The sequence below is a fragment of the Rhinolophus sinicus genome, chromosome 2 (assembly GCF_057876585.1).
Source record: "Rhinolophus sinicus isolate RSI-liver-muscle chromosome 2, RSI-T2T, whole genome shotgun sequence".
Lineage (NCBI taxonomy): Eukaryota > Metazoa > Chordata > Mammalia > Chiroptera > Rhinolophidae > Rhinolophus > Rhinolophus sinicus.
Window position 1 is genome coordinate 145,985,116 of NC_142502.1, and position 22,647 is coordinate 146,007,762.

At 34.6% G+C, this 22,647-nt stretch overlaps 1 protein-coding gene across 9 annotated transcripts in view; it reads left to right on the plus strand.

The window, feature by feature from the left end:
• WDPCP (WD repeat containing planar cell polarity effector) overlaps nt 1–22,647 on the plus strand; it is a 307,863-nt gene that overhangs the window by 261,271 nt on the left and 23,945 nt on the right. For 3 of the 9 annotated variants that reach the window (XR_016020448.1, XM_088796122.1, XM_019717842.3), the window contains 2 exons: nt 7,776–7,929; nt 18,385–18,443. Coding sequence is in view for 8 of the 9 variants with exons in the window: in XM_088796122.1 (XP_088652248.1) it covers nt 7,776–7,929; nt 18,385–18,443 (213 nt within the window). In the remaining variant the exon portion in view is untranslated. Of the gene's footprint in view, nt 1–7,775; nt 7,930–10,074; nt 10,113–18,384; nt 22,635–22,647 lie in introns of those variants that run through there. The other 6 variants (XM_074332055.2, XM_074332056.2, XM_088796121.1 and 3 more) reach the window with 5 other exon arrangements.

Sequence of the window (22,647 nt, forward strand, 5' to 3'; positions counted from 1 at the left end):
GTGTTTCAGCAACTCTGTTTACCCCTGCAGGGATCCACCCAGATAGGTGGGGGTGAGGGTGGGGTGGGCTGTGAGAGGTGGCTGTGAGCAATGGCAGTGACCACCAGCACAGCCCCCGGGGCTCCCTCCCCTTTACCGGAACTAGTTGGGCTGAGTCTGTGGCTGCGGGCCACAGTTCTCAGAACTGCAAATATTCTGTTCTTTTGATCTGACACTGCTACTGTTCCGCTTCTAGCACCAGGCAGGTGGGAGTAGGGCGAGCTCTGGGATGGTAGGAGGGGGCAGCTAGGCTCCATGCCCAAGCCTTCTGTTCTCTGCTCTGCAGTGAGGGCTTAAACTGCTGTTTTCACCCTTCTTCCTTCAGTCTTTGCTCCCAGGTCTCTGCCATGAGTGTTGGGTTCAGCTGTATTATATGCTGATCCTCAGGCGGGACTGTGGGCCATAAGCGGAGCCCTAGCAGTCCAAGTTCTTCCCTCTCCCACAGCTGCGGTAGTTCCGGGATGCAGCGAGCTCAGAGCACCGATCTAGGTCTGCATTCTGCTCCCCCATGGTCCGCAGTCTCCACATTTCCTGCTTCCTCCTCCCCCGCTCACCCAATTTGACCAGCTTTAGATGATTTCAGTTGCGCATTTCTTAGTCTTGTCTGTCTGCTCCACAGGGAGTCCTTTGTGGAGTTATAGTTGTTCAATTTGTTGTAAATTCCAGGGGTGATTTCAAGAGGCTCACCTCACACCACCATTTCTATGATGTCATTTCCTAAATCCAAAATTTGATCATTTGTAAAAAATAATCTACCTGAACAAATCACTAGCTAACCTAATCAAGGGGAAAAGGAAGATAGCACAAATATACAAAATTAGACATGACAAGTAGGGAATTGTGATCAAAACAGAACGAATTTAAAGTATGAGAGGTTATTTTCTATAACTGCAAATAAATGTGAAGACTTAGTTAAATGGATAATTTCTAAGAAACCTACAATTTATCAGACTAGCATCAGTGCTATAACCTCAAAAAAATGAATTCAGTCAGCAACTTGAATGAGCTTGGAAAAAGAATCTTCCTCACAGACCCTCCAGCCCAGCCCAGCCAACGACATGATTTCAACCTTGTAAAGCCCTGAGCAAGGGGCCCAACCAAGCTGCACTGTACTTGCACTTCTGACACACAGAACAGTGAGATAATAGGTGGGTGTTGATTTAAGCTGCTAAATTTGTGTTAATTCGTATGGCAGCAATAGACAATCAACACACCATGTTTCAAAATCCAGAAGTAAAAAGGGGAAAAAGTATAAATGTAATAACCTAAAATTTAAAAATTTTACAGGCAAGAAAAAAAAACAAAATATTTCAGATATGACGAATGGCAATATATTTGCAACTTACATGAATAAAATTTAATATATCTAAGATAAAGAGCTTCTAAAACTAGAGAAGAAAAAGATGCACAGTCTTAAAGGAAAATGGACTAAGCGAGTTCATAGCAAATTAAAACTACCTTGAGATATTTTCCACCTGTTAGGTGCCCAAAATCTGATAACATATTCTCATGGCAAGGCTCTCGGGACACCTACATTCTCATACACTGCCAGTGGGAGTACAAAATAAAATAAAGCCTATATAAGAGAATTTGCCAATATCTAATAAAACTATAAAGTTAACCTTTGACCCAGAAATCCCACTTCTAGAAATCTAACCCAAAGCACCTGGTCAAAAAAATAAAAAGAAAAGTATGATGTACAGTTGACCCCTTGGTCAATGTGGAGTTTAGGCGTGCTGACCTCCCACACAATTGAAAATCTACATATAACTTTTGACTCCCCAAAAACTTAAGTCCAGTCAGCCATTGGTATGTGCAGGGAATTGGTTCCAGGATCCACGTGGATACCAAAATCCACAGATGCTCAAGTGCCTTATATTAAATGGCATAGAACAATGCATATAGTCAGCCCTCCACTTCTGCCAATTCCCAACCATGGATAGAAAATAATTGTTTTGAGTGCGGTTGGTTGAATCTTCCATGCAAAACCCATGGATACAGAGGGCCAATTAATATTTATTGGAAAAAAAATCCACATATAAGTGGACGCATGCAATTCAAACTTGAGCTGTTCAAAGGTCAACTGTATTTACATCTCCCCAAAGAATGAGTTGTCATTATTTATTTCCACTGAGGTACATATATATCAAAGGTCTCAAAAAATGACAAGGAAAAACCCAATGTTAAAGACAAACTTTCATTCATAAAGTACTATGATAACACATTATTATTAATCATGTGCATATTTTTCCTGTTTGTGCTTACATATTTTTTAATGAAAACAGAACTATTCAACACAATATATTCTGTATTTCTTACACTGGAGGGCACGACTTTTCATACAGATCAGATTAACACTTCGAAATAGCTGAGAGTAACCGTGTAGGACCTCGTAACGTTAACCCTAAAAGATAAGTTGTCGATGCTCAACTCTTTTAACCTTTTTGGCTCTTGTTTCCTGCTCTTTCTTACTTATTATAAGTTGTTGATACTTACTGAACATCCCATTACTTTCTCCCATTATCATCTTAGTCTCATGCCTTATAGCAGCTCTAAAAGAAAAAATGTTATTTTCCTTAAAAACAGCATGGAAAGTATTATATATGGAGGGATAAAAAGAAAAAGAACTTCAAGGGAGGGAAAACTATTCACAAAATATTTTTATAGATTTTGGAATAATTCCTTAACTTACATGAATATTTAATAATGAAATTATAATATGTAGTTTTATAAAGCTCTTAATATATCAAAGATTTAAAAATCACTACCAGGGGTGGCCGGTTAGCTCAGTTGTTTAGAACGCGATGTTTGTAACACCAGGATTGCCAGTTCTATCCCCACATGGGCCAGTGCAAGCTGCACCCTCCACAACTAGATTGAAACAACTACTTGACTTGGAGCTGATGGGTCCTGGGAAAACACACTTAAAATAAGCAAAAGTTTAAAAAAAAAAATCACTTCCAGAGATTTTCCGTTTAGTCTAATACTCTTACCAGTAAGCAGAAGTCATTCAATAAAATTAGCAAGCTCATACCACAGGAGCATAACTAATATCACTCTTCCCTGTGACTGTCAAGATTTTGCCAAAAGCCACTTTCTTATATTTTTCCTCTCTCCATAAATAATCTAGAGTTGTAAAAATTGCATATCATTGCTGTCTTTTGAGAAAACTAATAAAAATTACCAACATTATAGATTTTTAATAATTAATGTCTGTTTGTTAAAAGGGGTTGTTTTTAAAAAGACAAAACCAATCATTCAGTTTATAGATGAAATGTTAATTTAGTAGATTAAGGCATAAAAATGCAAATCTTCAGTTACCTTTAAACATTTATGTTCTCTCGGTCTACTTCCTATGAATTATAATTATTTTCATAAGACCACTGGCTGAAATTCTAGTTCAATAGAGAACTCAGTTGAGTGCAATAGGGAGAGAATTGTGTGTGTGTGTGTGTGTGTGTGTGTGTGTACATATGTATGTATATATAAAATGTAAAATTACGTTCAAGAATAAAGTCTATTTAAAAAAAAAAAAATAGGACCAAAACCTAATACTTCTTAAAGGATTATGTTTGGGGGCTTCCTAAATTGTTTAAAAGATCAGCATGGAGAATTCTTGTAAACAGTTCTTACTAAGTCTGTGTCCTTTTAACTTAAAAGGCTTTATATTATAATTGCTCTGTAAATATCAGAATTTTCTATATATTGTGCAGTGTACACAAAGAAGCCGACAAATGGCTTATCTTGTACTTATCAACTTGTTTATTTTTATGCCTCCAAAAGCCATGTATTTTTACAAGAGCAGCTGCTACTTTGTAAATATTTTAATGGCTTCTGTTAAGTAGAGCTGTCAGTTTAACAAACAATATTATGAAAGATTTTCATTCTTCCATGTGATTGCATATCTTGAAATGTGTTTTACCCTGAAAATCCTTTGGAAATTTTAGACTGGAAGGATATCTCCTTAGAAGGCACAAAGCCAGCAAAAGAATAGCTAGGTTTAAAGAATAATGTATAAGATCACCAGGGAAATAGAGCCATTTATTTCAGAAGACAAATGTACAACAGCAATAAGTTCTCTTAGCTCACTTCTCTTCTTTTAATTCGGGCGATTTGAAGAAATGGAAGGGTGCTGGCTTTGAGCCAGACATAGCAGGTATGAACCTTAATTCTTTTGCTACTTAATGAAGATTAGCAGACATTTGGTCGTGTCCAAAATGTCCATTGAGAATTGTGATCCATGCCACAAGGTCCTTGATATCTGGTCCTGTCAAAATGGCCATGGAGATATTTGGTCCAAAAGGTCCTTGAAATCCTTTCCTATCAAAAACATCCATGAGCATGTTTAGTCCGTGCCAAATGGTCCTTGATATTTAGTCTTGTCAAAAACATCCACACTCACAAAATATCTCTGGATTCAAGCAGCTCATAAAGTTTATTAATGCTTTTAGTTTACATGATTAGTATATAAAAACTATCATGCTTTATTGATCCAATAATTGTGTGGTGGCTTTATTGCCAATAATAACCCTTCTGAGCTGGTATAAATGGCACATGGGGTTAGGTAGCTGGGTCTGGGTTCAAATATTGCAGAAAAGCAGGAATTATATTAACTGTGCATATTGAAGACCTACAATTAGAGAAATGCACAGAAGATGACAAGTTGAGGATGAGATCTCAATGCATGGTGCGCTAATATGTCACTGGGCATTTGGTTGGATGTGGCTGGGTCATTCAGTAATGGTGGCATTTGAAAGGAGGAGCTTGGTCAAGCTGCTATGTAAAATGGCGGTGAACGTGTTGATGTAAACACTTTATAGAGCATCTCACTTGTTTAGGATGAGTGAGAATGGGTGTGGCTCTCCGACCATGTAGCCATCAGTCATAATAGCCACCATGAGGACATACTCGGCATCTAATTAAGTCCCCTACCACTATCCCATAGCCCAGGATTAATTGATGATGTTTCCCATGAATCGATGTCCTACAGAGGTACAATCACAGTAGCCTGCAAGAAGCACCTGCTGCATGTTGTTGGAGAGGTTTTAGTGGATGTGACTTCCACTTACCTGCCAGTTGGCGTGGACCAAACAGCCTTGGCTGGTGCCTACCTACTGGCTGATCCAGCCCTGCCTAATTGGGTGTCAAATCCATAAGACATTAGTAAGGTTTCCCCTACCAATAAATCACCAACTATTGGTCAGATGGCTACAAAAGAAGAAAAACAACCCCTCTTCTTTTGCTCAGCAAAATATAGCAGCTGTATTTGAAAATTATGGCAGAACATGGCAGAAATATTATACTCACAAAAGGAAAAGCCAATGCTACATTCCAATGGTTTTTGTTATCATTTTCATTCCTTTAACAGAGAGAGGAGTAAAAGGTACTGACACTATGAAGAGAGGGGAATCTGTAGTGTACAATGTACAACTAGTCAGGATGTAGATAAAATTACAGTCATTCAAGATGGGACAGGAAAACATCAGTGTTGAAGGGGAAGTCATGAAAACACTGAGTAGTTTAAAAAGACATGGAGAAAGAACCAAATGCAACACCATTGCAAGTACTTCAAAGAACTATCTGTGATATTCATGATGAAAAGTTCCTGCTATTGCTACCAGAATGAAAAGGATTAAAGAGGCAAGTAAATAGAATTCCAAACAGACATTGACCTTCAAACCCAACTTCACTGCATGGACTTCAATTCCAGTGGAGTAGAAAGTGACCAGAGGTGAAGAACCATTACTTCTGCATGATTCCAGTGCTCAATATGGTGAAAGAACTCTTACTCGCACAACATATGACAGTATTTGATATTTAAGTGCCAGCACCACATTATTTATTCAGTGATGGCACCTTCAAGACCGCACCAGCACAGTTCACTCAGTTATTTGCTGTGCATGGTGTAACGCTAGGTTGTACTGTGCCATTGACTTATGCACTAACAATGAAAAGGAGAGAAGACACATCTACATCTATATATGTATATGAATATAGATATAGACATGAGAGTACTTGCATTTGCATGGTAAAGGAATCTTAAGATTAACCCTTCATTGTACATCATGGATTTCAAGACTGCAAATATAAGTGCAAGTCAACTACTTCTACCAAATGCACAAGTAAAAGAAGGTTTGTTTCACTTTTCACAGTCACTGGTGAAAACTATCCTCCTTGAGTCTAACATGAGTATATAACAACGGAAACTTAACACCCATAAGTGTGCATCCATGTTGTTTGGACTTCTGTTTGTGCCAAACGAAACTTGAGTACACTATGGAGAAAGCAGAAGAAAATTCAGATGATCTAATGGATTATGTTCAGAGTGTATGTCTATGGAAGGCATGGCAGAGGAAGAAGATCAGAAGCTCCAAGATTTCCACCAGAAATTTAGAATGTTTATAGATTAGTACTGAACAGCCACTACAGGATGAACAACACAATGGAAGGCTTGCATAGCAAACTTCAAAAGCTAATGGTAGTGTATCATCCTTCAATTTGGAGATTTATTGAAGTTTTAAAAGACAAATGGCAAATCAGTGAACAAGTTATCATCCAGGTTCTTGGTGGTCATACTCAAATATAGTGACCAATTTCACAATGATACTGACAAAATCAAATTCATGTAACCAAAATTATTAACAGATACAATACATATAAAGCCAATAATCAGGTTAAGATATACTTGGGAGCAATTACTCATTGACTTAAGAGTAACCTGCCAAACTTCATTACAAGGAAGAACAAGAATAAATGTGAAATCCAAATTTCATCATGAATTACAATAAAAATAACTTAAAATTTTAACAAAGTTAAATGTTTACATCATTTAACAAACCATGTACCAAATGTGTCAATGGACATTTTGGACAGGACCAAATATCAAGGACCATTTGGTGTGCACCAAATGTCTCAATGGATGTTTTGGACAGGACCAAATATTAAGGACCTTTTGGCATGAACCAGATGCCTCAGTGGATGTTTTAGACAGGACCAAATGTTCTGCTAGGCTTAATAGATACTGGTTAGAGCAAGCCAATTAACCTCTTTGACCCTCAGTTTCTGTATCTGCAAATGGGACAATGATACATAACTTACAGGGTCATTATGAGAATTAGAGATAATATATATAAAGGGCCTAACTCAATAAAGATAGCAATTATTAGTCTGTCTTTCCTACTTAGCAACCAGGAGTCTCAAAATCATTTAGTCTTTACATTTTTATTCACTCACCTTATCTCTTCCCTCCTTTTTCTGTCTACTTTGTGGACTTAGGAGTGAGATAATATTTTAGGAATGATCTAATTTATCACTTTTATTGAATAAATGAGGGAACAGAAGCTGAGAGATTACATGACTTCTACAAGATCACAAATACCATGTTTCCCCAAAAATAAGACCTAGCCGGACAATCAGCTCTAATGCGTCTTTTGGAACAAAAATTAATATAAGACCCAGTCTTATTTTACTATAAGACCAGGAATAACATAACATAATATATATAATATATAAAATATAATATATAATATGTATAATATAATATAATATATATAACATATATAATACCGGGTCTTATATTAATTTTTGCTCCAAAAGACGCATTAGAGCTGATTGTCTGGCTAGGTCTTATTTTCGGGGAAACACGGTATGTATAAGTTTTTCTGTAATCATACTTATAAAGGATTTATCAGAAATTGTATTTGTATTTGATTCAGATCTTAATCATTTTTTAACAGAACTCCTGGGGCCTTTGGACAGAGGGGATATGTTAAATGAAGCTTTTGTTGGCCTATCTTTAACACCTCACCGAGAAGACACATTTCCAGATAACTTTTCTTCAATCCATAGACATATTATTCAACAAAGAACATTGAATGTCTCTTCTAACAGGTAAAATATGTTCAACTAAGAAAATTGATCCATAAAGGAAAAGTATTTAGTATTAAACAATTTAAGTATTCCTCATTTAAATGCAAACTAATAGTTAAGCAAGGATATTTCAAAATGTCAAGGGAAAAAATGTGCATTTTCTCATGACTAAGACTTTGCCGTAGTTTGATCATGCAAGAGCAGGCACGATAGAAGTAGAATTAAATGTAAACAGAATATTGTTATAATGAATGTTATTCCAGGCCAAAATGAAATTACTATAATGTATTGAATTCTATTTGTATTCTGTTGTGACATTTTAAGATTATTACATTATTAAAATACTAATTTTTAGCATGTTTAGTTTAAATTATAATTTATATGTTCATACCTATGCAAGCTTGCCATTAGTTTTTGAAGTCTGATAAATGATAATTTAATATCCAGCTTACCACATAAGGATAAATGTGAAATTAAAAACACTAGACAAAGTAACAGTGTTATTTATAATGATAATTATAATGTTCATTATGATGATGATAATATTGTAAAGCAAAGGTCAGCAACTTTTTGTGTAAAAGGCCAGATACTATGCTTTGTGGGCCATACGGACTCTCACAACTACTCAACTCTGCTGTTGTAGTATGAAAGTAGCTACAAACAATATATAAATGAATGAAAGTGGCTGTGTTATAAAAAAACTTTATTTACAAAACAGGCAGTGGGCAGGTTTTGGTCCTTGGTCTGTAGTTTACATACCTGCTCTTGAAGATCCCAACTATATGCAATGAATCATGATGAGGCCACATTTTTCATATATATCATATGCAATGTATATGAATATGGTATGATACGATATATCATATAATATATGAAGTAGATGACATATGGGAATCTGTGATGTTCTGGGATTCCTCCCATCCTCCCACCATCCCCAAGCTAGTTCAATCTTGTAGTTTCACTAGGGTAGGACAAGCTGTGAAAACCAACAGCTGACTTGATTTGGAGCCTAAGCGTGGAAAAACCCCACTCAGCAGCATTGTCAATAAAAATAGCAAACTCACCATCAGTAAAAGCAACAAACTTGAAAGGACATGAACAGGAAAAGCCACAGTTCTAACCTGCTTACTGGGTCAAGTAACAAAATGGCAGACTAGACAGAAATTTAACAGGGCAATCCTGGAAATGAGAGAACCAAAGAGGGTCTATTAAACTCCACACATTTCTGATGGAGTTGTACGACCTCATTTTTTTGCTCTCTTTTGTCTTGCACAACCCTAAAATTTCCCCTGATGCTTCTTCCCTCCTTCATACCCAGTTGCCAAAAGGTGCCTTTCCTTTGCTGCCTTTTTGGTCACCACCCAGCTCCCCACGCCAGGAGCTCAAAATCTTCCCTTTCAAACTATTTGATACTTTTAATGTTAAACCCCTTTAGTGCAGTTCATGCTCTGACCTACAAAAATACAAAAATACCAGGACTTGGAGAGATCATACACTGGGATTTGGTGTTTTTCTCCATTCTATTTACAATTATTTTGAAATTTAGACGTTCTGTCTTTAAGTCATGCCAGAAGTGTGGTTTCCATGTAGTTTCTTTTCTCCCTTTATTCTGTTGTGTATTGTTTATAGAGGAAGTATTGGGAGGTGAAAAGGAAGGCAGTCACTATTATCCTTCAGTTACCTGGCAGTCCTTCCTCTATTTACTTTTTTAAAAACAATTTTAGTGAAGTATAATTTACATGTGCCATGAAATTCACCCATTGTAAGTATACAATTCAATGATGTTTGGTAAATTTATAAAATTTGCAGCTACCACCACAATGCGGTTTTAGAATATTTCCATCACCCTAAATAGTTCCCTTGTGCCAGTTTACAGTCAATTCCCCTCCCACCTCCAGCCCGAGCCAATCTCTAGTCTGTTTTCTGTCTTTAGAGAAATTTTATATACATGAAGTCATACAGTCTGGAGATTTCATATAAATGGAGTCACACTTATGTTGACTTTTGTGTCAGGTTTCTTTTGCTTAGCATTATGTTTTTGAGGTTCACACATGTCATACCATGTAGTTAATTCCCTTTTAATTGATGAACAGTATGGATGCTATATAAATATACCACATTTTGTATATCCATTAACCAGCTGATGGATATTTGAATTACTTCCAGGTTTGGGCTATTATGAAGAATGTTGCTATAAATATTCACATGTAAGTCTTCGAGTGAAGATATGTTTCATTTTCCTTGGGTAGATAGAATTGTTGGATCATATTGCAAATTCATACTGTTAGTATTAAGAAACTGCCAAATTGTTTTTCCAAAGTGACTATAACATTTTACATACCTACCAACAATGTACAATGTCTGAGGGTCCAGTTTCTCCACATCCTCACCTATGCTTGGTATTGTCCTCTTTTTTATTGTAACCATTCTAGCAGGTATAGAATGGATCTCATTATGATTTTAATTTGCTTTTCTCTGACTAATGATGTTGACCATTTTTATGTGATTAGTAGCCATTAGTATATCTTTTTTGGAAAAATATTTATTCAAAACTTTTGACCATTTTTTTAATTGGGTTGTCTTATTATTGAACTAAAATCTTTCTTTGATATTTTTTTTAAATTTTATTTTATTAAATTTATTGGGGTGACAATTGTTAGTAAAATTACATAGATTTCAGGTGTACAATTCTGTATTACATCATCTATAAATCCCATTGTGTGTTCATCACCCAGAGTCAGTTCTCCTTCCATCACCATATATTCGATCCCCCTTACCCTCATCTCCCCCCAACCCCCTAACCCTCTGGCAACCACTAAACTATTGTCTGTGTCTATGAGTTTCTGTTTCTCATTTGTTTGTCTTGTTCTTTTGTTGTTTTTGGTTTATATACCACATATCAGTGAAATCACATGGTTCTCTGCTTTTTCTGTCTGACTTATTTCGCTCAGCATTACTCTCTCGAGATCCATCCATGTTGTCACAAATGTTCCTATATCATCTTTCTTTATATATTCTGAATATAAGTCCTTTATCAGATATACAGCTTGTAAATACGTATCTGCTCCCAGTCTGTGTCTTGCATTTTCCTAACAGTACCTTCTGAAGTACAAAAATTTATTTTGTTGCAGCCCAATCTAGCTTTTTTCTTTTCTTAGATTGTGCTTTTTGTGTTGTACATAAAAAATCTTTTTCTAACCTAAGGACTCAAAATTTTCTTCTAGAAGTTTTATAGTTTTAGCTCTTACATTTAAGTCCATTTCGAATTAACTTTTATATATGATGTGATACAAGCATCTAAGTTCATTATTTTATACATGGAAATCCAATTTTCCTAGCACCATTTGTTGAAAAGTTCCTTTCCCCCATTGAATCACCTTAGCATTTTTGTCAAAAATCAATTGGCCATGTGGAAAGGTTTATTTCTGAATTTGCCATTTTATTCAATTGGTCTCTGTATCTATACTTACACTAACAAATGCCTAAACTTGGCTATACTGAAGGCTACACTGAACCAGAATCTCACAGAATGCATCACAATACTACAAAAATAAATGGGAAAAAGATGAACTCTTCCACACAGAATTACTTCATAAAAACAGAAAATGAAAACAAACAAACATGAATTGAGAAAAATTCTCCCCCCACCCCCAAACAACCATGAAGTAGAAGAATACTGCAATGATACTCCAAGCAGAATTAACAACTGGGTACATGGAAACTCACTCTGAATTAGACAAAAAAACTAAGAGGAACGGGAGAGGCGTTGGGGGCAGGGAAAAAAGGAAGGAAAGGAGTTCACTGAACTCAGGGAAAAAAAGAAAAAGAAACTACAAATGAGAATAAACCTAAAATTAAATTTAATAAAAGGCACTGAAAACGGCAGAGAACTAGGGCATGAAAGGGAGATAAAGCAAAAAGTTAAAAAAAAAAAAAAATTGTCAGGGAGAAACTACAGGAAATCCTCAATATCATCAATAGTTTCTTGGAAACTGTGACTGTAAGTGAAATGACATATAACATAACCAATTTACCATAGGCTAATTAATATAAACAGAGTGAAGTTCCAATGACATATTTCTGGTCACAAAAACATCACCAAACTTTATTTAAATAAAGACCCAAAACACTCCTGATAATAAATACTGAAATGTGAGCTATACATACATTTAAGAAATATTAAAAATAAGTAAGATAATTTTCTAACCTGCTGATTACAGTTCAGGCTCGATGGTGGCCAGAGCCCATCCTGACAGCTCAGGGTGCAAGGCAGGAACCCACCCTGGATATAACACCCTTCCATCGCAGGGCATACTCACACATACACCCGCACTCATTCATACTGGGACAATTTAGACACATCCATTAACCTAGTGTGGACATCTTTTGATGTGAGAAGAAACCAGAGTCCCCAGAGAAAACCCATGCAGACATGGGGAGAAGAGGCAAACTCCACACAGACAGTGGCCCTGGCCAGGAATCAATTTTTGTTTTTTCTCACCAATATCATTACAAAATGATGTTGAATGAAATGATGTTATTCAGGAACCTGCTGTAATAGAATAGGAGGTAAGGCAAAGAAGCAACAGCATTTGTACAATTTGATTCCATGAAGAAGAAAAATAAAAAATGAAACAGAATTAGTATTTAAACTATAATCCAGGAAAATGTTTCAGAAATAAATTTTTTGAAAAATACTTGGATCTACATATTGAAAAATCATACCAGGTGCCTAAGGAAATTATATTAGAACAATCAGCTCTAAGGCATCTCCTAACACAGCTCTTAGATTTCAGTGATTAATTTTTAAAATCTTCCAAGATCTCCACGTAAAAAGATCAAGTAACTTACAAAAGGAAAACAAACTAACATCATCCTTTTCAAAAATAAAAGACGAGGCAAAAGTGAAGCTGCCATTTTTAAAAATTCAATGAAAGAAAGTGTGAACAAAGGATTTTATATCCACCCAAGCTCTCCTTGAAGTATCAAAACTAAAGAAAAACAGTTTTCATGAACACTTCTTGAGGAAGGTACTTGAGAGCAAGAGCTTCACCCAACCATGAAATAACACGGAAAACTTCAGCAAAGGACTGACTGTGAAAGTTTTAATATATGTAAATGAGAGATGAGTGTGGAAGACGCATGTGCAGGTACTGTATGTTGTGATTAAGTAGAAATGATACAACTAAAAAATGGGAGGAGAAGTGAGTGAAAGAGAAGAGTAGAATAAACTCACTGATTGTTGTATACAGCATAGGTGAGAGTTAAACGATGCCAATAAATCCTGACACATCAGGTAATAAAAAGTTAACTAAGAAGGGACTAAGGGTATTAGAAAAGATATTAGTACAAAGGTAACCACTGAAACAAAACTACAAACCTTCCTAAATACCATTTAAAAAAATAAATTAGAACAAAGGAAACACATATACACACCTCATAAAGAAACATAAGCAAATATAACCAAATTTACATAATTATAAAATATTCAGACAGACTTGAAGTCAAGAATATCAGTCATATCAATTAGTATAGATGGACTTACCTCATCTACTAAAAGAAAAAGATTTCCAATTTGCTTACAAACCAAGATCCTGCTATGTACTGTATACAAGAGATACATCTAAAATAAATTGATCCAGAAAATGCTAAAAATAAAGAGATAGGAAAAGATATGCCAGGCAAATGAAAATAAGAAACCAACAGTACATATCTTGGTTACAGAGAGAACAGAATTCAAGCCTCAAAGCATTAACTATTGACAAAGAAATGCCACTATCCAAATTTCACAACTAAAATATTCAATTAATGGTAAGTACTAAGAAAAAATACAAAGAACTGGTGATCAGAGAAAGGTGTATTTGAGTTAAGACCTGAAGGACATCTATGTGAAGCTGTGGTGAATTGACAGAGCATTCCAAGGAGAGGAAATTGCATACGCAAAGGCCCCGAGGGTGGTAACAAGTTTGGAAAGTCTGAGAAACAGAGTCAGTAGAGCTAAATTGTAAAGGGAGATGGAAGATGATAAATTGCTTAGGACCTCTGAGGGTCATGCTAGGGTGTATGATCTTTGTTCTAATTGTAGTGATAGGATATTACAGTGTGTGGTAGACAGAGTAATGCCTTCCCAAAGATATCCAACATCCTAATCCCAGAATTTGTGAATATTATATTATTACATGGCAAAGAGGAATTAAGGTAGCTAATCATCTGACTTTAAAATAGGGGGATTATCCTGGATTATCCAAATGGGCCTAATATAATCCTTAAATGTAGAAGAGGGTCCTTAAAAATGTGGAAGAGATGCAGAAGAGTCAGTGTCAGATTCACTGTGAGAAGGACGCACCCTGCCGTTGCTAGTTTAGAAAATGGAGGAAGGACGCCATGAGCCACGAAATGCAGGTGGCCTCTGAAAGCTCAAAAAGGCAAGAAAATAGATCCTCCTCTAGAACTTCCAGAAAGGAATGCACCCTGTTTAAGCCACTAAATGTATGGTAATTTGTTTCAACAGTAAGGGCAAATTAATGTAAAATGTTAGGATGTGGTTTGCATTTTTAATAGATCATTTTAAACAACTGGGCTAACTCGACAGGGAAAATTGCTTTGATATCGGGAAGTTTTGATACGAGATCTGTTTTCAGACCTTCACCATCTGAATGCTGGGGCACAGAGCTGCAGTTGGGGAAGTTTATCTACCCAAAGATACTTAAAGCTTTTGTTTTAATTTCTCTTTCAATAGACAAGGCGAGTTTAACCAGAGACAAGCAAAAAACAAAAAGTACAGTATTTCAGTAATGTCTCGGCTTCTAGAAGAGAGAAAGGAAGAGAGAACAGAATGGCAGCATTGGTCTGCAGCCTGCACCCTCAGCAGTAGTTAAGGGTGTGTCCGCTTTTGCTCACTGCTGTACCCACAGCATCCAACCCAGTACCAACCACAGTGTGAGCACTCAACCAATATTCCATCCATGAATGAATGAACCATAAAATAGCCTACTCTACAAAACATTCTCTTAATTTTACGTAAATCCTTCCCAGTGATTGTTTACATTCTTCATATGTTTACAAATCACTGAACAAAATTTAATTTCTGGGTAGCCCATGGCAAAAATAATAAACTGAATTAATTTGAACTAAATATATGCAGAAAACAACTGAAAACTGGTTTTGAATAGATTGTATTGTGCTTAAGTTTATAAATAACTTACTAGAATATAAACTGTATGAGGGTGGAGACGTTTGTCTTTTCTTTTTTTATTATTTACTGCTGTAGCCTCCAAGACTTAGAACTAAGTGCCTGGTATGTAACACAAACTTAATAAACACTTAAGAATATATAGAAGAATATATAGCTGGTACTAAGTGTGTAGACATTTTAGATACAAAAGAATCAGGCATTTCCAAATCTGAAGCAATTAAAACATGTAGGGTATAAATGAGGTGTGTTGTTTTTAATTCACCATTACGTGAATTAACTGACACTTTATACTTTCTATGTCATTAGTACTATTATCAAATAGTCTGTTTTTATGTTTTTGATACGGTTCACTAAGACAACCACTATTCAGATGGTTGGTTTTTCATCCTTTTGACCTGGCAATTTTAAAAGATTACACAACTCAAAGAAAAATCACTTTTGAAGAAAAAAAAAATCATACAGTGTGAGAATGGCAATGATAAATAAAATACATGATCCTAGGACTGAAGCAAAAATGCTTAACTTTAGATTTGATACTGTCTGTAACAAGTTACTATAATTAATATAAGTAAACTTCTATGGTTGCCTCAATTTTCCCATTTGTATTAGATTATCCCCTTCAAGGTCTACAATTCTTTATTGTAGAGAAAGTAAACCTCATTTCTTTAGCAAATTGATCTATTTTCACATTTACTGTTATAAATTAATTATAATACTCCTATTTATTATATCTGAATTCATACCTAAGAAACTCCAAATGAAATACTGTCCTGTTAAAAGTTATTAAATTTTGGCTTGATTTTATTTGATTCATATCTAAGCCATTTTCCTTAAAGTTAGAATAAAAAATAAAATACCCAGCTATTCAGAATCCTACGTGTGCCTAATAAACAATGTAATTGATGAAAACTTTCAGTGTTTATAAAACAAACAAAATTGTCAATAGAATGCCTGTCGGTAGACTAACCAGAAAAAAAATTTTTATAGACTATAATTCATGAAGATTGGCTCAAAACAAATGTCCCTCCCAAAAGAAAATCTGACAATTATTCTGTTGTCTAATTTGGCTCAGCCTAAATTGACCTTGTTTATTCATCTCAGTCTTATCATTCTTATTAACTTGGCATAAGAGGAGAACATATGGCATATGTCTGGGAAGTCCATTTCTGCATCTTACACTGAAATAAAGGTAGACTATACTGAGCATTTCCAAAGAGTTCAGCTATTAAGGTAGCTTAATGTATATTAGAACTAGTTAAGTTCATATTATTCCCACTTAGGCGTTTTATGTTTGCTGCCTATAAAACTAGAAACTAAGTAGAGAGATCTTTTTCTGAGCCTCAGGATATGACTAAAACTAGCCAATCTTAAACATATTTCCAAAGAAGATAACCTTAAGCTATTTTAAAACAAAAATTAAAGGGTATCAGCAACTTCACAACCTAAAGATGTTTATAGGTTTTCACTGAATTTCTAGCTATGTTTAAGAAAGCTGATCAAGATAATGTGAGGAAAGATCATGGGAGCTGAAGAACAAAAAACAGTATTTCCATTTTCTCTCCAGCCTAATCTGGTCTCCTATGAATTTTCTTATTTTTGTTTTCTGATGAACTAAATAAAGCTTATGGTGAAAGAGAAGTTACATTTTATTGTGGCTTTAATATGTCAAAAGAAAAGCTGTGAGGAAATGAACTGCTTTACGGATTCATAACTCTTTTATGGAATGGCACTTAGTTCTCCAAGTTGTAGAATTAGATAAGCAAAAACCTTAGAAAAGCCAAAGCTTCAAAATTTATATATTTTAAGTAGTAGTGTTTTCATCTGGAATGTATTCTCTTTATTAACTACGTCAAATGAAAAACATGAAAGTATAATTTCATATACAAAGCCTTACTTATTATTATATATTTCGAAATCCTTAGTCTTTATTAGTGGCCTTCATATGACATGTACTACTATTTGTGTAGTACTTTACTTCTGCAAAGCTCAGAGCATCACACTTCATAACTTTGCATTCAAATATAAAATTTCAGCTATAAGGGGTCTTTATTATCTGAAACCCTACAGTTACATAGAGCAACAGTGCTCGTAATGTGAAATCTTGAAGAATGCGCTACTTATACACTTGGTCCTTACTCAAATATCACTCCCCAGTGAACAGTAGCATTTACTCCCACTTGTTAAGTGTTAGTTCACAAGTGCTTTCACTAATTATCAGCTATGTAAACACCCAACATAGTAATATAAACACATTTCAAACAACTGAAAATCTCGCACAAAACAGACTATTTCATGAAGTCAATGAAATAGATGTTGGGGAAATGTTCAAATTTCATGCAAAAACCATAAATGAGGATATGGCACTGAGACTAATCAACTGAAAAAGAGAAATTCCACAAGGATAAAGAAATTAAAAGAATTGCAAATGAGTTTATTAGGAGTATTAATAAAAGTCTCAGAAAAAATGAAGTCCTTGAATATTTCTTGGGGGAAAAAATGGTCCTCTTTATAATCATAAATGTTGTCAAAGTTAAATGTGAACTTAAAGATGCCATTATCATGAGAGTTTTTTTTTTTTTTTTTTTTACATGATGAAACTATTTTGTGTTCTGATTGTGGTGGTAACAACATGAATCTATACATCTGTTAAAATTCATAGAACCTGTACCTTTAAAAGTCCATTTTAATGTGTAATTTAATAAAATTTATAAAGCCAAAAAACAAGTTATATAAAATTTTATACAAAATATTATCTCAACTTTATTTGTTTAAAAAGATAAGTATAGGAGCTAACTATCCAGATGAGAACTCTCAATATTTGGATTATGTTAATGTTCTTTTTCTATGTTTCTTTGAGTTTTTCTACAGTAATAATGGATTACATTTACAATTAAGAAAATAAAATTTAATTAAAAACTTTTACCATTCATTCTAATTGTGCAATACATAGGCCTTCAGAGCATCACATTTTATGCTCACATGATACTTCTTTTGAAAATTGTATATGTAAAATATTTTATTTGTATATTAAAGTTGAATTTAATTGCTCTTCAAAATGTCCTGTAATATTTAATGGTGGGAAAATTAGAAGTAGTTTTCAATGTTTTTAACATTATGGTATTTCAATGATTATATTGTTGAAAGTTTCCAAGGAAATTTTTTAATTACATTTTTAAAAACCTCAGAAACTTGAAAACATTCAATACTTAATCTATAACATATTTAACCATATAATTTTCTTTTCTATCCTTTTTCCAATTTCAAAAACCCTTATACCACAGACAAGTATTTGACAGAAGGGATGAACTTGAAAAAGACATCTGTGCTGAATCTTTGAAGGGTAAGACATGTAATAAAAAAGGTAATGGTACCCAAAGTATTCAAAGTATAACAGAAAGCAGTGTTATAACTGGCAAGAACTTTCAGTAAATAAATAAAAATAAGAAAGCTCTGGACATTTCTAGTTGGTGTATTATAAAACTGCTCTTATTTGGTACAATGTAAAATACCAAGTCAACTGATTATAACAAAGGCTTAATGAGCATACAAATAAATGTGGAAATCTTGTTAAAATGTTGATTCTCATTCAGTAGGCCTGAATGGAGCCCATAATTCAGAATTTCTAAAAAACTCTCAAGTGATTTATATGTTATCAGCCTAGAGATTACACTTTAAGAAGCCAGGTTCCTAAGGCCGCTGAGAAAAATGGCATGATTTTTGTCCAATTCAGTAATAAAGAAATGTACATAGTAAGTACATTTAAGGCAACTATGTAATATACTCCCTAAAAGTGGTACCCAAAAAAGTGTAATAAAGTAACAGCAATCACCTCCAGCCAAGATGTTCAGCTGAGTTGGTGACTTTCAAAGTACAATTTCAATGTGCATAAGAAAGTGTGTAAGTAGAAAGCACAAATAACACATAGATGACTGACTGTGAAGGGACAAAAGCAATTAATATTTCAAAGTTCTCACTATGTGCTCTTTTCACTGTTCCCTAAAGATGACTCTAAGCTTGGCCTATTCATTTCCTACCTTTCCCTCTAATAAAGGGCCAATTCTGCTGAACTAAGCCTTTAAGACTTTGAAATGCAGAATTTCGAAGAAAGGAAGATACAAAGGACGACAAGAGAGGCATGTGGCATTAAGAGGATTTATATGAAGTTTTTCTTCTGGATAGCCCAGGGGACAAGTATGTGAGAGCAATTTCAGCATCTGAGGGAAATGAATAGGAGAGAAAAAGAATTTTTAAAGAAGTATTGCATAGTGCCAAGCGTACAGCAAGGAAACTAGTAAAGCTTCAGTAACCAACCATAAGGAAATGGAGATCTATGAACTTTAAAACAAAGGCTATAACAAGAGTCAAAGAAGGACCCAGTAATCCCACTTCTGGGTATTTATCTGAAGAAACCCAAAACACTATTTCAAAGGGACATGTGCATCCATATGTTCATTGCGGCATTATTTACAGTGGCCTCGATGTGGAGGCAGCCTAGGTGTCCATCAGTGGATGAATTGATAAAGAAAAAGTGATATATATATACAATGGAGTACTACTCAGCCATAAAAAAGGAATGAAATCTTGCCATCTGCAACAACATGGATGGACCTAGACAGTATTGTGCTGAGTGGAATAAGTCAGCCAGAGAAAGACAAATGCCATATGATTTCACTTATCTGTGGAATCTAAAGAACATAAACAAACAAAACAGAAACAAATTCATAGATACAGAGAACATTTTGAGGGTTGCTGGATAGGAAGGGGAATGGGAGGATGGGTTAAAAATGGAAGGTATTAAGAAGTACAAATCGGTAGTTACAAAATAGTCATGGGGATGTAAAGTATACGTAGCATAAGGACAATTAAGTTCGCGAACTCGTCCTAGAAAAAGTGCTACATACCTCACTGCTGAATATCACTATGGTCACCTTCAAAGTACTCCCCTCGGGAAGCTATGCACCCACGCCAGTGCCTAGTCCACCCTTCAAAGCAATTTTGGAACTCTTTTCTGGAATGGCCATCAGAGCTGTCGTCATATTACCCTTGATGTCCTGAATGTCATCAAAATGTCCTCCTTTCAATATTTCCTTTATCTTCGGGTAAAGAAAGAAGTCATTGGGAACCAGATCAGGTGAGTAGGGAGGGTGTTCCAATACCGTTATTTGTTTACTGGCTAAAAACTCCCTCACAGACAGCGCTGTGTGAGCTGGTGCATTGTCGTGATGGAAGAGCCATGAATTGTTGGCGAAAAATTCATGTCATCTAACTTTTTCATGCAGCCTTTTCAGCACTTCCAAATAGTAAACTTGGTTAACTCCAGTTGGTACAAATTCATAATGAATAATCTCTCTGATATCAAAAAAGGTTATCAACATTGTTGCAACAAGTTCGCGAACTTAATTGTCAGACCACGTAGACAATAATATTGTAATAACTATGTACGGTGTCAGATGGATACTATATTTATCGGGGTGCACAGCTCATAAGTTATATAAATGTCTAGTCACTATTTTGTACACCTGAAACTAATATAATAGTGTATGCCAATTGTAATTGGAAAAACTACAAATTATTAAATAAATATATAAAAAGAAAGGGCATTTCCAAAGGTGAAATACATAAAATCTCATTAGAGATCTGCAATAACAGACAAATGTGAAATTGCGTTTGATGAGGGAGATCACAAACTTTGAATTCCAATTAATCCCATTAATAGACGTGTATCACAAAAAAATTACTCGATTATTATTGTAGTTTGAATTTCATCAATAAAAAGTTTGTAGAATTTTTCTCACTTGTTATATAAGTACTTACATAGTATCTTCAATTTTGCCTCTTGGCCTGCAAAGCCTAAAATACTTAAAAGCTGTCCCTTTATATAATGTGGGCCCTTCATTTAAAGTAAAACAAATACAATTAAGGGATGGGGACTGTCATAGTTGACAAGAAACTAAATGAAGCAATAACACTGGCTTTTATGAGAAAAAAATAAAACAGAAGTGGTACATATTTAAGACTGTAACATACCAGAGTCAGAAGCAATCACTTCATTAAACCAACCTCTTTAGATGTCCAGCTAGAATCTAGATTATAGATCTAAACATGTTTGCTATGGAAGTTAATTTTCTTTTATATGATAAAATCGGCATGGATTCAAGGAAGATTGACAATGACTAACATGATGAAAGTTGGTGTCTATTAAAAAAGTTTTGAAAGTAAGTTGTTTAGCTCAAAAATGTCAAGATTACAGGAATAACAATTACATTTAAAGCTACACAAAGTACGTTGGGCTGTTATGGTCTATAGAAGACTCTTAAAACCATACTTACAGCAGTGGAGTTCATTTTGTTTTTGTTTTATTTAGTCATAAGAATTCTTTATTGACTATTGGGAAGACAAAATGTTGAACCAGTTTCTGAGAGAGACTGTTAATTTTGTACTCCTAGAAATCTTCCAGAAGAGAATAACCATCTTACTACAGGATTTAAACTTTTATCCACTTAAGTGCAAGAGCCAATCTATTATTTTAAAAAATCCAGATGTCCTGTGAAAGCATTATAAACCGTATCACAGTATGGCTCCATATCATATTAGAAATGTTATGAAATTTTTAACTATATAGCCAAACAAAACATCCCAGTGTATACAAAAATGCCCCCAAACAGCAAGTAATTTAGAATTAATGACAGACAAGTAACATGTATTCTTATAGAAATATAATCATCAAGATATTTCTTGGTGCTAGGACTACAAGGAGGAATAAGATGCTGCAGATATGCTTTAGAAAACTTATAATCTATCTACTTGGGAAGGTAGACTAAACAAATAAAGGAAATAAATAATAAGTTAACATAAGTATAGTACCAAATTAGTGGTATATGCATGTACTAAGTGCTATAAGAGAAGAGAAACAACTGGGATTCACAAATACCAACAATTACTTATTTCAAAGATGAGAATATGTTCATTAATGTCTACCTAATATCCATCAATAATGAGAAATTAGATTGTAATAGTAATGACACTTCCTTTTTCTCAGCCTAATGGCATATAAATGTAAGTAAGGATGCCGCTTTTAAAAGTATCATTTTTATGTACTAAGCCAGGGTCTGCAGGTATATCACTGCTATCAGAGCAAATAACCCACTAATCAAATGCAGTATTCTTTGTTATTGAGAAAAAAAAGTCCTCATAAAACATCTCAACACAGTTCTCTAAGTAATCAACCAGAACTGGAAGTTAGATAAAACTTACTTGTCATGCAAGTTTTAAGGCATCATTTTAAGAACAGAAGGAACAGTATAGTCACAGTCTATTCATTTGATTTTCAGTGCAGATATTAACCATAACGTGTATGTGTATGAGAATAATTCATACTTTCATACTATTTTGAAGTTTCGTGACTGCGTTCTCTAGAGTTTTAAGTATTTTAATATGTTTAAGTTATGATTACTGTATTTCTTTTTAGTGAGGATGTTAAAAGTTTCTGTTAACAATTTTTGTTAAGGTCCTTTATTAGATTTTAAGATAACTAATATTGTGAT